Raw genomic sequence first — 18,014 nt, 5'->3', positions numbered from 1 at the left:
AGGTTGTACGCGGATAAGTCGCAAGACGGGGTCTATCATCGAGTGCGCACAGAAAACCGTTCGGTTTATAGAGAAATGGAAACCAAGTCACTCGTAAAATGTATCTTGTTTTTGGGGACATACATCTCGTTTCGTGTCTCATTTCCCACGAATGTCACCCGCTATAAGTTTTGTATGCTGGATAAGGCGCGGAAAAGACACAGGCGACGCGTACGTGTCTTTCTCACGAAGAAAAGGATTTCGTCGCGATCGCTTTCCTTTGCAGTATTTTCTCCCTTTCTCCCCCCACCGGCGACCCAGCCTTCCTCTTTCGCATAGTACCCCTTTTGTTTCTCTCATTCCGTCTTTCTTCGTTGCGTCCGTGTATCCGTTTCTTTCCGCGGATAATGGCATTGCCACGGCACTTCCGGTTATGCCTAAGGGTATCTGAAATGCCCGCGATGCGCGACGGGTTCCTTTCTCAAAGACATCGGAGTACGCGAGGTACAACGCGACAGATGGGGGCGAGGATATGAAGAGGAGGAATACAGGGGATAAGAGAGTGACGCGAGAAAGAAAAAGATAGGGCGAGGTGACGAGAGAAAGCGGGAAAATTGCTAGGAGTGAGTGTAAATCCACTGCGTCTGATCAAAGTACGACTCGTACTACTAGGAATAGGAAAGATTCCCTTTTTCTTCTCATTTTCGTGAAATTTTCTCCCTGTCCCGACCGCTCGCCTTTCTTCAGCATCCTCTCATCGTTTCTGCCTTTTAGCAGGATATTTTTCTCCAGGTAGCTCTTTCGTTCATCGAAAGAGTCTTCTCTTTTTTCTCTTCCTCTTTCTACCTCTTGCTCCCTTTTGTCATCACGTAGTCGAAATTTTCATATCTTTTAAATCAGACTATAACAGATGATACTTTATTGGCACCCAATGTCGACTTTACGAGAATAAAATTATGAATGTTGTGTTATGTAAATTAAAAAAAATAAAATTAATATTTCTTTATTTAAATAATAATGAATTCAAAAAATAAATAACCATCAAATACGCATTTAGTTTCATCAACATGTTTTAAATTATTTTAATTGTATACATATACAGTGACTGAACTATTTGATCAAATGTTTGATTATTGATCAAAATCGCATCAAATTTTTTAAAATAAACAGTGAAGAAAGAAAACTGTTAATTTTTTATTAAAATTAGTTAGTTTTATACAAAATTAAACGGATGAAATTAAAAAATAATGGTTCCATTTGTACTGCATCCTAAAAGAATGAAAAATGGCATTTGATCAAATAGTTCACTTTAAATAGTTTCCTTAAACTAAAGCCATTTTTTTCTTACATTTTAATATTTGGTGTAGCTTCCTTTTGCATTAATAACTGCTTTAATTCTACGAGGCATTGATTGTATCAAATTAATACAAGTGGACGCTGGAATTGAATTCCACGCAGCAACTACACAACGACGTTATCTTTCAACACGATAACGATCCGAAACACACTGCTCGGATCACCACCCAATGACTCCAAAGTCAACGATTCCTAGTGTTGGGTTGGCCTCCACAGTCTCCAGATCTGAACCCGATTGAACATCTCTGGGGTGAGCTCAAGAAATCTTTGACTTTGGAGCCTCGTTGTACGACGTTGGACGAACTATGGAATCGCACAAAAGCTGCGTGGAATTCAATTCCAGCGTCCACTTGTATCAATTTGATACAATCAATGCCTCGTAGAATTAAAGCAGTTATTAATGCAAAAGGAAGCTACACCAAATATTAAAATGTAAGAAAAAAATGGCTTTAGTTTAAGGAAACTATTTAAAGTGAACTATTTGATCAAATGCCATTTTTCATTCTTTTAGGATGCAGTACAAATGGAACCATTATTTTTTAATTTCATCCCTTTAATTTTGTATAAAACTAACTAATTTTAATAAAAAGTTAACAGTTTTCTTTCTTCACTGTTTATTTTAAAAAATTTGATGCGATTTTGATCAATAATCAAACATTTGATCAAATAGTTCAGTCACTGTATCTGTTGAATATTTAAAAAAATTCATGGCAAATATTAACTCAAAAAGTAAAAAGAGACAATATTTTTATTAATTGCAAATCATTTTAATACACATAATACACAAAATAGCACTTTCTTCGAAATTATTTTATATAATCAGTCGATATAACTGAAGAGAGAAATTATTGTTAAGAAGCACTCTGTCGACAAATCAGCTTCCAGTTACGCTCATTATATTATTGCTAATACAGATTGTCGCAACTTAACTTTAAGTATTATTATGAAACATATTAAAAATGTCTTTTACGTTTTAAGCTTCTTAGTTGCCGTCTAAGAAATAAAATATTTTATGTAACATGCAAAATTCTGCTTTATCTCAAAATGTTAAACGCAAACTCAACTTGATGCAAACTACACAACTTTCAGAGTTACGTAAGAATGATTTGATAATTTTATATATTACGTAGAAGGGAGCGTTTAATCGTTACGCGCGCATAATTTTCGCGTGATATAAGGTACTTGTATTCTATAAAAAAGAAGCAGAACAATATGTGACAAGAGATGTTACCCTGACATTTCTTTTTTTTTTTTTCCATGCGCGAGCTTTTATTCAGAAACACAATGTACTTTCTTTCGTCGTTTCCATTATCTCGAGTCGGGATAAAATTCTGCGGCTCTTACCCACGCGGCGATCCCGAAATTCGTTGTCACGGGCGAGCAAAATCCTACTTGACGACCGAGCCAAGGCGGTATATAGCCAAGCTTTCTGAAATTTGCTACGCCCTGGAAATTCGGAATTCACCGCGGTTAGCCCGCGAAGTGCCGAGCTGGCCCTCTCTTCCTCTGAGCACCTTCACTTCACGTGTACCATCCGATCTCAACGTATCTTCTGCACTCTGCCTCTCATCCAGGCCCGATGCCTCCTTCACGACCACCTTCTCGTGCTTTACCCGCTACTTTACCCGCCACTAGAGCATAATCACCACCCTCTGCGAAGACGGCGACGAGCCCGCAAACACAGCCGCGCATTCGGTAAACGCATTATCTCCTTTTTAAGCGGTCCCGCCGACAGTCTTGGTGAAAGTTATTTTTACACGCATCTGGAGTTAATCGTCGCCGAAGGGCTATTTTTTTGGTAACAAAAAATACCGCGACGGTAAACGTCAACTTCGTCAAACGTTAAGTACCTCTCACATCTCGGAGGCACGTCTTATAATTCTGTAATTTGTCGCGAGGCCGGTATTTTTATCATCGTATACGAATAGAAGAAGTAACATCCACTTTTCGAAACAACGTATGCTTTACAAGTAATACTATACACCGCTATGTCAGATTTATTTATTACAATAATTCGATATGACGTTGCCCACACCGACGTAGTAGTAGACAGTAATAGCGAGTGATCCGACGACACTAGTTAACCTATTGGCCTGGACCTACGAGGCTATCTTGCAATTGCAACCCAAGCTATCCAACTGGACACACGGAATTGTCTCGTGTGCAAACTTTGTCCGGATCTGATTACAAATAGTTCCTCCCTCCTCCCCCGTCTTCGCTCTAGCAACCACCAGTTTCTGCCTTAACTACATTGAACATATGAACCTCTGTGTTAACACTGCTCGTCGAGAGAGAGAGAGAGAGAGAGAGAGAGAGAGAGAGAGAGAGAGAGAGAGAGAGAGAGAGAGAAAGAGCGAGTGAAAAAGAATGATAAAAGAATTATTAAAAAATTCTCGGTAAATCCCGACGAATCTATAAAAATCAAATCATAAAGGCAACGGATAAATCAATTCTTTTCTTAATTGATATGCACTTTCATATTCATAGCGTTATGCACATTCTTTTATCGCCGCGCCTCTACTTTGGGAGCAGGTGTGATAACGCCCTGCGAGTCACGGCCGATATGAATATTCGATATGCGCGGCTCATTCGTCGAGTGCATCAAGTGTGAAATCAGCGAGTGCAATCGCGAGAGGGTGAGCGTACTAAACTGAAAAATCGGCACCTCCGAATAAGCGGGGTCGTTCGTATCAAGCACGCTCACTGGGCAGATATAAAATATCTCTATCAAATTTGAAATCAATGCTTTTGTCTCTAATTTAAAATTACCGAAAGGATTTGAAAAGCTGGGGTAACCGTAAAATATACAAAAAATCGAACAAAAAAAAATCTCTAAACGTACTGTAATTGAAGAATTAAAATAATCGGATTTAAAATAAAGCAGTCGCTGCATGCAGGAGGTTATAATGCGTTGTCAATATAATCCGTGCTCAACAAATCAAAGGTCCGAAATAAAGTAAACTTTTCGACTCTCAAATTTTCGCTCTGATTCTCCAAATCGCAATTATAATTATAGAAGATTTCAGCTTCACATTACGTAAAATTTAATCCGGCAGAGTACGTACAACAGAACGTAATAAACGATTAGCCGTAAGCAAATAAACCGTAGCCAATAACACGGGTGGATTAAAACTTTGTGTTCCAATAGACTTAATAAGGACAGTGTGTTGCATTACCATCAATTCAATTATGATTGAAAAATCCGATATCGCGGCACCGAAAAGCGACGAAATCATATAACAGTGAGATAACAAATGTCGAAACGTTGGCGTGTCTCTCTTTAAAGCAAAATATTTTCCGTGTTATTCACATGTCTTCTACAATATTCGTCGATAAAAAATTCTTATCGATCGACTAAAAAAAAATATATATATAGATCGATCTTTCCAAATAAAGATGTCGGATTTTTTTTTTCTATTACAAGACGTAAAATTATCGCTGCAACCTTACGTTACATCATTACTCGAATCTCTTTCCGCGAGGACGCGCATTAAAGATAATTCACGCATTAGGGGGTGCGCTTATGGCGTTCTTGCGGCCTATGGGCATGCCATCACGATTTCTGGCACAATGCGCTATTCTACTATGATAGATATACAGCTGTAATGCCGCGCGCTGCCAGCCCTTACCACCGACCCTTCCACCCGACAGCTCTATATTAACCCACGAGTGCCGGCTGCACAGACACGGATGCCTATACGGGCACAGCGACGTGACAATACACTCCCGGGTATGCATTAATATGTAGATGCGTGCACGTATACGCGCGTACGTGTGCACACAACCGTCGAGAAATTCCTACCATTCATATGTAGATGCGTCTTGCGTCATTTTGCTTGAAAAACTTCCAAGTACTTCATTACTGTCCGAGCGGTTACGTCATTCTACGGATGCCCCCCTTGTTATATTACGTCGGCGGTTAATTGAACGTGGCGATTATACTTTTAAATTATTGCTAATTACGTTTTAGCGTCGTCAATATGGTTAACCGCGCGGGAGCGGCGTGTAAAAAGCCTTTCTTCGCGACGCGCGGATTATCGTCTATCTCTGTTTGCCCAGGGCTTTTGACTGCCGCATTTTCACGTCAACCCGCGTCAACGTGGAAAGGAAAAACGCTTTCCGTAATACTCCAATTTCCCATCGTTTCGAATAACGTATGAATAACACTTACGACAATACCACGGCAGTCAGAAACGCTTATCGGCGGTTTTCATTTCAATTAAATCAATTATCGCATTTCGAACAGCGGAGATTTTAATAAATAAAGATAAATAACGTGTATATTAGCGGCAGCGGGTCCGCGCAATCTCTCCCTGCGGTACAAGAAAAAAAAAATAAAATAAAATATATTGCGTCATATGTGCGCATATAATGATACAGTATAAACGCGAAATTAATTAATAAGTTGCCGAAGCCGTGCAGAGTAAGCGTTCGTTACATCACTCCGCGATCCAATTAAGTCGGATCGATATTGTAATTGTTAATTTATTCGACGGAGGTGGAAAGGTCCGCTCTCGATACATGTAACACCGGTCGTTGTAAAATTTTAATGACGTTCAAGTAGACATCAAAATGCGGCCACCCGCCGAGAGTTACGTTGACGAGAAGCGATGAAGAGGTTTTTGCGTTAAAAAAAAAAGAAAAAAAAAAAAAAATCCGAGAGCCCTGTGCTCTCTCCTCGGTTCTGGCAACCTTTTAACCCAAACCGGAAGTAAGGGAGGCGCTCGTGACAACACACAATCGCGACGAGGGTCGTTCAACTATAAACGACCACTACAATTACGGAAACGCGCGGTAGGGCCTCTCGACTGGTTAAAGCTCTGCACAGAATAATTAAATGAATATACGCGCTACCATTTCGGATTTCCCTTTATTCCGCCATACGTTTAGTGCGCGCTCGTGACTCGCGGCCACGTTCCCTTAAAAACAGTTTCGCTGTAAACTTAATGACGAGGCTGAAAAATTAACGGATTGAGGGACAGCTCCTGAAACCTATTGTTACCGTGAGATATACAAGTGCAGCGATAAAACAATACGATAAACGTGATAAATAATTATAAAATTTTTTTTTTTTTTTTTATGTACCGATTATTTTAATAAACAGCGTTTTTGCGATTTTGTATTACATAAAGAAGCCACTTAGCGTTAATTAAATGTGCATTCATTAAAGTCGTTATAATCGCGATGGATAGTAATTATTGTGATAATTATTAATTAAATATTGGTATTGAACGACAAATTATGTATTGTAAAATTTGGTCGTCTTTGCGGGGTCCATTTGCGCGATGAAGTGCACTGATAGCGACGGGTGGCTTTAAGGCATTAGCGTCCTTCCAGACAATTCCGAACCGGCCGCGTTCCACGAGCTGGACGCCATGCAGAAATTAAACCAATTATGCCTGTCAATTTGTGTACGCTCTGGTGGCATAATCATAGCACTCGAATCCCGTGCCACGTTGTTTGACCATTAGTGGGTATACCGGCTGTCAGAGCGCCGTTCCTATCAAAAGGACCCTTGGTATCCTACGTCGCATTTGCACTGCCACCGTCCTGTTTCGGTTTTGATGCCAAAATTAATCGGGTGATTAAATTTACGCTTAGATGAAAATTAAGAAAAATAAATAGCAAAACGTGTTGTAAAAAAGGAACTAAAGGATGAGAACTACCGAAATATAACTTAGGAGTTCTTCGATTTAATCTTTCAAAAGATTAGATACAGCGATAGTCTTGGATGCATTTCTGTAGATAGCTATACGAAGTTATAAATTATATTTTCGTTGCTTATACACCTGCGAATCGGTGCGCGCTGCAGATCGTATTCCCTGAGCAAATCTTTCTCGACTCAATTTCAAACGTGTATTGAGCAAAATCGCGCCGACGTTTCTTACGTGATCGATGGCGGACAATAACACGCAACGCGCGCGGTTCGGCCAATTTGGCTGGGCACGGCGGCTATAAATTCGCGAACGGTCTCGACAGGGGCCTGTCTACCGGGTGGATAGTGGCACTCCGGCGAACGTCCGTTTCGCGACGCGGGGGAAGGACAGGGAGACGGACCCCATTCGAGGAGCCCGCACTCGAGATACTCCATCAGCTGCTCCTCGAGTAGGCTTTCGGCATCAAAGCGGCTCGTCCCTCAAACACGCTGGTAATGGGTCAGACTCGCTCGAGTGTCGTGGCTCTTGGAATCCCCTTGTCTTCCCAGGGTAGGGCTTTCAAACTGAGCTTTCCTCCCCCTAACCAACGGTCGGTTCTCCGGTCGCTAACCACCGTACCAAACCGCCAACTCCCCGCTTGCACATGACCGCTGGGCCCCCTCCCCCCTCTTCCACCTCCCCCTTTGGGCTTTCCGAGCACACGTATTAATGCAGATTTCATTATGCACCCCGCCGACGCCTCGGCGTAATCCAGCGAGCCCTCTTCCTCCTTCCCGCCGTCAAGTGTTTACGCGGCCAAGATGCCGCTGCAGCTTGAATTATTCCCGTCCCTTTGACGCCAGGGAACTATGCGCGGCCCTTCACCGCCGCTGATTAATCGCCGGGCTTTTTAACGCGCCGTTACCGCTAACGACGCCACTGTTACATTTGAATGCAAATCGTGTAACGTGCCGGTGCGACGCGCGTAGCCGCGCGCAGAGCCGTTAGTTCTATCCGATGGACCATCAGCGCAAAATGTTTATGTTTATTTGCGATAGACGCGAACGAGGTAAAAAAAAAATTAAGCTTTTAATTGAAAAGGCGTTTATCTTAATATACTCTTTATTCTGAATTATTCATAAATTACAATTAAGAACATTGATTTTACGATCGTGCAGATAAATCACGGCCAGTGATCGAGACCCGACGTTTAATCTCGCGGCTTTGATTCACACATGGGTGTGCTTTCAATGAAATTGATCTCTTTCTAAATTGAGCGAATAACTTTTGTCATCAAATGCACAAGCGTTTATTGAACACATGGTATTATATGGTGCAGCTAGCATAATGCATCGTGTGTACCGGTGCTGAATGTAATTGTGTTTGCTTTCCCCGCCGGGAGTACTGAATTAATGATCAATAAACATGTTATGCTCTCTTTATTGACTGCATGGGGCGCGATTATCATGTGTTCCATTTATCCACCTAACGTTTGCACCGATCTACTATCTCCTAGAAAATTTGACGCCACTCTCGAATGCCTTGATAAACGCAGTCATACGAATTAAAGACGTTTCCGATTTGGCGCAAAATAGTTAATTAATAATTCAATGAATAGTAGGAAAAAATTTTTCTCTTTAAAAAAAATTTCTTATAAAAATGTGAAAATATTAAATAAGTTATTCTACTTTTAAGCTCGACGTTTTATCATTTAATTTAGCAAATTTTTCTTAAGGCAATTTGTCGAACCGACAAGCGGAAAAGTCTCTCTTATCTGCCTTTCTTGCAGCGGCCAAATTAATTCACATGTGCTCTCGTATAATCAGTGTTCTATAGAGAAGCGACGTAAGCTAGATGAGAGGGGTGGTAAACCGTGCGATGGTAGATGACTGGCTTTGATTCACGACGCCATTGAAAGCCCGTACCTCACTACGCAAGGATATAATAGCCAGCCATATTTGGCGCTCTTCCTGGTATCAAGCAAAATGCGTTCGTAACCGTTCTCTTGACACGTCCCATTGAATTACACATCGGATTTTAAGAAATACGTATAAAAAAAAAGGGGGAAGGGAAAATGTGATTTACGTGCACCGCCGCAAACTTTTTCTTTAGCGCGTGATTTGTCGGAAAATCTATGCTCCGCGCATCAAGATAGAAACTCTGTATTCGGATGCCTTGTGCACGTCGAAATAAAAATACACTCCTAAAACTCGGAAACTGCATATCTAAATTCCTCATGTCTTGAGCATGGTGGTATTCAACATTCTTCTATTCACGTATCGCGCCTGATATCACACGCATACATCCGGAAGAATATATGAGATCGATATTCCCTGAATTTCCCTCGTACATCTTATATATCATGCTTTTGAAACGAATTGGAAAAATAGGTTTTATCTCTAAATAAAGATAGCTTTATCGATGTTATAAAATGGCTCGAAAAATCTTAAAATATATTATACCACAAATAATAGTATTTTGTCGGCGGTAAACAGTATTACAGAAATGTTTCTGCCGGAAACGTTATTTGCACAATAACTTACGTTGCCAGTTTTGCAAAAAATAATTTCATTGTTACATTTGTTAAATCAAATGACATAATTACCATGTTTTATCACGTAAATGAATCAATAGATTTCCGTGGTATGTTAAAAAAAAAAAAATTAATCGATCTAATTAGCGAAATAAGAGCTTTATTACGACTTAGTGGCTCGTTTATTGAACAGTATTTATGATACTTGAATAAAGTTATCACCAATACTTGTAACTTATTACCATCTAAAGAGATTTGTGACCAGGAAGTTGGTTATTATTGGCATATTGAATTTTACGTACACCGAGTTTTAATAAATGAGAAATCCGTGTTGGCGGTATCATCGATTCGACATCCTACAAATACATTTAGACTTCCTGATTATCGATTCTCGATAATTACCTCTAGTTGCGCGGATTCATTAATCTGCCCTTTTTAGTCATTAAGAAAAAAGGATGGAGAAGTATCTTTCGACCTGTATTTACGAGAAGTACTAATCGATATTGCATTTCCGCCGATTCAACCGCGCTCGCGCGCTTTCGAAAGTTTAATTTTTTAGTAGACTTGGTAATATCACTCGTGTGGAATCCATTCAGCTTCATCCCACTACGAATTATTCCATTGCAATTTATCTTTCAAAGAATATCGTATTACTTTTATTTTTTATCTATTTCCTTTATATATCGATTTTTTTCCAAAATAAATTTTAGAAAACTTTTTTTTTTAATAAAAAATTGGATTATCTTTTATAATCTAATACACTCTATCTTTGTGACATTGCGTGAAAAAAAAAAATTACTGAGTAATTTGTAATATATTATTTCAATTGAAGACAAAAAATAGCGACAAAGTTATTTTATCAATTCCGTTTTTCAGTTCGGGAGCTTATCATGTCGATGATAACCGATTGCTGCGTTATTTTGTGGATTTAAGAAAATTGGATCGCACGGGGAGGAACGGACGTATTATAATGACTGAGGAAAAATAAACGGTTCAGAGTTAATTGGGCCGCCGTTATGCCCCGTTTATCGAATATTTAATTTGTCTCGTTACGATGCCGGCACGTAATTAATTTCAATTAATTATATCGTCATTTCCTGGTTATCCTCCGCTCTCATTTTACAGCAATGATTCTACGTATAGTTCATTCGCGAATAAAATCACGTACGCCAATATGTAGAATTTTACGAGAGGTCCGTGAGCGCCACGTGCCCACGTGTCACAAACGCGGTCGTTGACTGCATTGCGGTTATAATTAATTGGCAAACTGCAAATTACATGATAATTCTAATTATTTGTCGCTTTGTAAAGCGATTGCTAGGATAATGGCGTGATTAGAATTTCATGATTGTCTGTACTGCGCGTTTATAGTTGCAGTAACCGAAAACTCTGGGATTTCAGTTCTAAGTATCGTTTTACTCGTAAAGCCATAGAATAAACTAGTAATTATTTAATAACGTGGATAATTGCGCGACTTACTAACGTGTACCGTACCTCCAATCTTAAAAACATTCCTGGTTTACGCACCTCTTACCCACGACGTGCTCATTTTCTTTTATACAAACTAATATATTTTTATGACACGAAACATTTACGGAAATAAAAAGTCTAATAGTTGTTTTTTTTTTTTTTTTAAATTAATAGTTAATTTGCCAGAACCGGATAGGTGTATATTAACTTTAATATTGAACGTTATATTATTTCAAATGTAACGGTACTAATGTCAGAATTAAAAATTTTGATTATTATAAATTGCATTAAGACACAGATTAGGAATTAGTTGTCTCGATGTACCACTTACTTAAAAAGCTTTTACGTATCATTTAAAAAATCACTCATCACGTAACGCAACTGTACTATAAGCTTTACCAAAGGAAAAGAGAATCCATTACGAGTGATATGAATATTAAAAAGCGCGATTTATAATTAACATTCGAACTGATCTGAAATAGATTTTCTCCCTGCAACTGGCATCTGTCCGTTAAAAAATGCAAGTACGTTTAAATAGACATTGCAAATCTGCGATTCAATTAGCTGGCAATCCGAAAATGGTTTCTCTTTCCTTTATTAGCCTCTTTAATCCCTTCCTCACAGGATTAACGAAAGGAATGACCTATGCATTCGGCTTTACGGAGAGCATAATGGACTCGAAGCTCGTTGTGGAAAGTCATTCAACTTTACGCTTTACGTTTAATTAAAAAAAAAAAAAAAAATATTAAATTAAATATTATTTGTTAAAAAGTAAAAGTCACTTACCTCAGCGGGAAAAGCGTAGTTATTAATACGATGCTCAGACCCATGACCGTCGTCCATTCCATAGTGAATATATATTTCCTCAAACTGATAGTGATACGCGAGAGGTCCGCCCGTTATATTAACCCGTATCTTCGCCTCTCTGTCTACTCTAAATACCAGGAATTGCCCGGTATTATGTAAGTGTCCGGAAATCTGGAAGCAAAATTGATTGAAGTTTGTTAGCATCAATACCGGATTTTGATGAACGGAATGCGATTAAACAAACAGATTTCAGACAGTATTCTAAATGAAATGATTAATTAATACCAAAAGCGCCAAAAAAAAAAACTCGCTGTGCGTTTACAAAATTTATTTATACACCCTTAATAATCTGATAGTATATTAAATGTAATTTAAAATATTAACATTAGAAAATAACGAAGTTTAATAATATTTATTAAAATAATAAATTGTTGATTGCCATCATATATTAGACAAGTACATGCGATACAAACTCGGGTTTTTACTTGTAACCAGGCTTTTGTCGGTGCTAATGCGAAATATTTTTAATACTAATACGATGTACTTTAGAACGAGAATCGCAAACAATGAGAAATTCGCATGCCTTATCGTAATGAGCTGCATAAGAGCGCGGTTGCAAAGATGTCTACAAGAAAGGGCGGCAACTCGTCGTCCGCGGGATAATTGATTAGGCATTTAATTGGATGGAATAGCAAAACCAGACACGGTGCCATGTCGCATAGGAGCTCAGCAAAGTGCAAGACGAGGCCGGGGAAGTCCATTTTCTTGTACGTCGCCGAGAACCTGAATTATGGCGTCATCAGTTAGAAATAATGAGGTAACCTCGGGGAGAAGCCAGCCGCGGAAGACACGTCGGCAAAAGTCGTCGGGAGATAACTTATTATTTTGCAATAGATTTTTGGCCCCTCTGACCTCCTTTCCGCGTCGGAGCCTCCTCGTTTTCCGCGCACGATGATTCTCTACCGCTCACCGTACATTAATACACGGAATTTTTTTGAAATGCAATTTCTGATTGACTCCATAAAAAAAAAATAAATTACCGAAATCACAATGCATATAAACTCAATACTTTATTACATGCAAAAATATTTTTTGATAATTTTTTGGGAGGGATTTATAACAATTTTCACAAAATAACGAATTATTTGGATTTAAAAAGAAATTATCTCGCAGTGAGAAGTCGACGCGTATGATTATTCTTAGATTTAAGCGATTCTCTCATTGATCGTGATTCTCACTTCGAGGAGACCCTTCATCGCTGTTTTCTCTTAAATTTATTAAGATATGAGAGACCGACAGGTTTCCTCACGATGACAGAGAGAAATGAACGCGAACAGGCGGCGCGACGATTTTCCCCTCCCGACACGTAGAAGAAAGTCAATAGCGCATAACTCATTATTTCGCGATAGATTTCCACCTCTTTGGTCGTTCGAAATAATTCGTTCGCTCCCTTCGTCTTTTTCGTCTGGCCCGAGTTCCTTTTTCTCCGGTACCGGCGTCTTCGAACTTGGATCAATGGGAACGACTCGGCGAGAGACCGGAAGGAAGACTCACAGCGGAACACGGTAGTTCTGTGCGATCACGAATAGGCGCACAAAAGCCACCTTTCTTTCGACAAAGCTCAAAGTTCGTTCGGGGGTGGATCATCTACCATCCTCGCGCCCCATCCTGTGAGCCTTCCCTCTTACCGGTCGTTCCACTAAGTCGTCTGCCCCGGTCCGAACAATCGTCATTGCGCATTCTGGCCGGCTGCCGTAGAACCCACTTCCATTTTGTTCCCACAGAAAGTGGAGAATTCACGAGCGATGTTAGGAAATGGCGGTCGACGGCGGGGGAGGGCCGGGGAGACATCGAGATATAAGAAGCGCGTGGCGCCAAATCTTCTTAAAGTTCATCGACTTTGCGGCACGGCGATGTTTCACGATTAATACCGCTCGACGTCTTCCTTTTTTGGGTGGCGGAAATGCCGGTTGGGAGAAGTCGTGAGAATAATCGAGTTTTGCACGGCTCGCGGAAAGGGGGATGCTTAGTTAAGAGCGCGCCAGACTCCCGATGTAAAGTCTGGTTCTCGCGGAGTGTTTACGAGATTGCCGAAACTCGCTAAATCCGTTTTCCATACGGACTGCAATTCCGCGATTACGCTGCAGAAATTCGGGAACTATGAAAAATAGATTTAGTTGCATAATACTGGCGAGCTGGCAGACATGTTCAGTCTCAAACTTTCTCGCCGCGATCTTTACTCGAGATCGAAAGCCACGGTAGAAACGGACTTTAATCAGACAAAGAGAAAAAAAAAAAAAAAAGGAAGAAAAGGAAGAAGATAGATTCGAATCAGACGAACTAGCGGCTCGTACGACCAGCAGAATCAAGCTTTCGCGTGAAACGGGAATCAAGGCAGTCAGAGGATTAGCGAAAACGCCACGAAAGACCTCCAAAAGCCGGTTACGGAGTCCAACATTGTCCGGTAATTAACACGAATCGAGCGACCGCCGGAATCGCCGTGCACGCGACTCACGTACGTTTCTCCTGCACTCGGAGAATGCGAAAAGCTTTGTCGCTCGCGTGCTCCTCTTCCGCACAGTTAACGAACAAGTCCGCTCTGTTTATAGAACGGTTAGCGGTCGTTTCATGCGCCGCGACAGTTTCTTACACCGTTCTACGATCGAGTTTATCGAAACGTGCCGCTTCAATTATAGCGCGCCGGCCGCAGAGGCAGGTTCGGGAATTGGCAATTCCGGGGCGACGTAAGAGAACGCGCTCGTTACAGCTTCGATTATGGCGAGCCCGGGGTATACACATACAATTCGCCAGTTTCGCGAGGGAATTGTTCGTGCGAAGAAACGTATCGTGGTATCGACGGGCCGTTAGCGGCGGCTTTAGTGTGCGCCAGAGATAGAAGTAGCTCGTAAAAGGCCCGATGCCGTTTCGAAATCTACTCGATCACTTGTTGCAATAAAATTACGACGGCCCGGGCGAGTAGCGTCGATGCTCAGAATGGCTCAATCTCACTTTACAAAACTCCCAGATTACTTTCGTTATTCTCGACAAATTACTATCGCGAAATGCATTCTTACATCTCGATAAATTATGACGATAGAATTTAATAAACTATAATGATTAAAAAAAATTTTTTCAACTTACGGTTATGAAGTGAAATACTGAGAAATCTCAAATCCCTAAGCCTTTTTTACGAGATTATCGAATCGCAGCGGGCGGAACGATGGCAAGAAAAACGGGATAGAAATTGACCGAGGAGAATTAGGTTCCACTGGAAATGCGAGTTTCTATAGCAAAATTATGGTATCTGCCGTATCTACGTTCGCTATCGTACTACGAAACGATCTATAAGACGTTTCCGCGGGCGGACCGGCCGCACGAACGGGTTTCTGGTAGAAAGAGGAAAGGGGGTGAGGAAGAGAGATGAAACGGCCGGAGCGAGACTTGGCGAGCTACGCCAGAGCCGAAGACGTACGTTTGATTCCAAGAGGTGCCGGGGCGCGTGGTTCGTTCTATTGTTTAATTTAAGTGCCAAAGTTTTAACCGGGTTAAACGGCGTATAAATTCACGAGGTCCCCTCCCCGGTTTCGCACGACTTGGTCGTACCTAACCCAGCGGGGGGTTGGTCGGTCGGTCGGTCGGTCGGTTGGCGTCGGCTATGAAACAGTCCGAGACCACGTTTAAATAGCGGGACCAGGCGGGACCAGGTGTGACGTCAGTGCGGTTTCCGTTGCACAGAGTCCTGGGCTCGTCTCATCCCTCCGTGCGCTTCCGACAAGTTGAGAGTCGAGCTTGAATCTCGCTCTTGCGAGAAGCTGTAGGGCGCGCAATATTTTCTCTTTGAGAAAAGAAAAAAAGGCTCTTCGCAAAAAGATGTATACTTTTCGACTCAAGAAAAAGGAAAAGAAGATTTTTTTCTCTCTCCCTCTTACGTTGGCTTTAATTTCCATTTTATCTTGCTCTTAATTCAATTCTTTTTCTCCGGCCCCTTGATTCCGCTTGATTCCCGCTTCAAATGAAACTTTCAAAAACTTTGCACCTCGTCTGTTTGCCGCCGCATGTGATTTCTCGGCGGTTTCACGCCGCTTGTTTCAATGAAAGGCAAGGGTCGGCGCAGTTAACAGTGCGGCAAGAGGCAGGAGGATACTTGAGAGAACTCTCTTTAGCGCTTCCCATCGCGCGCACGAAGGGAGGAAGCCGCTCGCTGGAGGGTAGGCAAACAATGAGGAGTCCCGTTCGTGGCTCGTTTCAAAGCGTGGTGGAATGCATCCGGTGACGATGTAGCTCGCACTCGCGCAGCTCGTGAGAACGCGGCTACTGACGGCGGCGTGGAAAAGATTGACTCTGCGATGAGGGCGGTGGCAAGAGAAGCAATGGAAACGAGATCGTAGGGTGAGAAGGAAACTACGAGAGCGAGGACGACAGGGCAAACGATACCTCGGGATCGCGTTTAAACCTTTTCACGTGCATTTCCGCGGAAGACACTTTGTGGTCTCCGTCTACGCTCGGCGAAGTCGAAGAATGCGCACTTTTCTCCCTTTCTTTTTCTTCCGTGAACGAGAGGGAACCAGGAACAGGATGCGAAATAGATATCATACCTACGACTTCCGCGGATAGGGTGGATGGACAAATGGCTGGCACTGAATAACGCTGGTAAAGTCACGAAAAAGTAAGCGATACGCGTAGAACGAAGGCGAAGCCAGAAAAAAAAAAAAAAAAGAAAAAAGAAAAAAAAAGAAAAAGAGTTCTCGATATTAAATTTGCCGTTTGCAAAAATCAATTGCCGAACTTTTACAATTTTTACAAATGTTAATTAACCTCCGGTGTCGCTTTATATTAATCTTCAGTGCTTGTCATTATATTTTAACTGACGTTCATTGAAGCAATATCGAAGACACATGCGCGTTTTTACTTTATACCGAAACGCGATAAAAGGAATCAACGTCGAGAGACATCGACGTCGCAATAATATCTTCGTCGCGAGCAAGTTCTGGTCGCTTGCATCTGGTACAAAAGAGTTATTGTCACGGTCGCACCGTATTTATTGTATCCCTTCGCGGGCAATATCGTCGCGCGGGAGTTTTCGGTCAGCGTGTCTCGCACGGTGAGACGGACGAAATACGGCGGCGGGTCTCGTATCCGTCTGCGAAACTCGTATCCAATGCCATATCCGAGAGAAGGCATTGTCACGGCAGTCGGGTATTTTTCATGTTCGCTTTTCTTGAGGAATAACGCCCCGAGACCGCGACCCATGCTGGCGCGATGCATGTTCCGTGGAAAATGGTGGGAGCGTGGAACACGATAGGAAAAAGGTGACCATATAACGCTTCGGTGCCGCGATAGAAATATCTCGGTCGGAACGTTACGTAATACACCAATCGACAGAATCGAATAAAGCGACAAGACGTAAGCTGATAGGAGCGGAAGCGATAATGAAGAAGTTTACGAGAAAATATGACCGCGTTAATTTTGCAAAAACGTCCGCCGTTATCGCGGCATTTTTACTCCTTTCTCTGGATACGAAATGTATATAATTTTATTTTCGCGATGCAAACCAAAAGAGCCATTTTACAAAATATCATTAATGAAATAAATGCGACGCATTATTTTCTCGTGAATAATATAAAGCGTGCTGTTTCAAGCAAGTAATGCGTGTTTCATTTTTCTCCCGCGTCAAATCTCCGCGCTCCATTCATTTGCACTTTTCACGACCTTTTTTTTTTTATCCTCCCTGTACAATTCAAATTATAAAGATGTATCACAAAAGCGAAAAGATATGAATGAGAATATAAATGGAGATGTAAATCGAGCAACGCGCGTGTTACAAGTTCTTTCCGTTCTACATCGAAAGTTCATACTTCTTCTATATCGAAAGTTCACAGAGACTTTCCGTTCATGCATTTATAAACGGCTTTCGACCCCTCAATATATTCTTCAATGCTCATACTACATGCATGAGTCACTTGTATATGCAGATAGGCGAAAATTCAAAATAACGAATATGGTTGTAAGAAATATATTATTCCTAGGGGTAAACGGCTGTGGTCATTACAATGTACAGACTCGAGGCATTGCTTAGACATTACTGGTCATTGGTAAGCATTGCTTAGCATTGCTTGGATATTGCTAGGCGTTAGTGTTCAAGATTTTGGTCAACGGTTTACCTTTACTCGAGTAAAAGTTTATCTATCTGATTTAATGATTTAATTTTGCAACTAGTAATTAGATCGCGCAGA

General features: G+C 41.2%; 1 protein-coding gene across 2 annotated transcripts in view; it reads right to left on the bottom strand.

Annotated features, from left to right (window-relative positions):
- Positions 1 to 18,014, bottom strand: part of Carpa (Carbonic anhydrase-related protein A) — a 116,150-nt gene that overhangs the window by 20,442 nt on the left and 77,694 nt on the right. For both annotated transcript variants that reach the window (XM_070654516.1, XM_070654517.1), the window contains exon 4: positions 11,761 to 11,952. In XM_070654516.1, coding sequence (XP_070510617.1) covers positions 11,761 to 11,952 — 192 coding nt within the window. The remainder of the gene's footprint in view (positions 1 to 11,760; positions 11,953 to 18,014) is intronic.

Source organism: Cardiocondyla obscurior, linkage group LG03 (assembly GCF_019399895.1).
Source record: "Cardiocondyla obscurior isolate alpha-2009 linkage group LG03, Cobs3.1, whole genome shotgun sequence".
NCBI classification, from domain to species: domain Eukaryota; kingdom Metazoa; phylum Arthropoda; class Insecta; order Hymenoptera; family Formicidae; genus Cardiocondyla; species Cardiocondyla obscurior.
The sequence above is the reverse complement of the archived record's forward strand: the minus strand, read 5'-3'. Positions and strand labels throughout refer to the sequence as shown.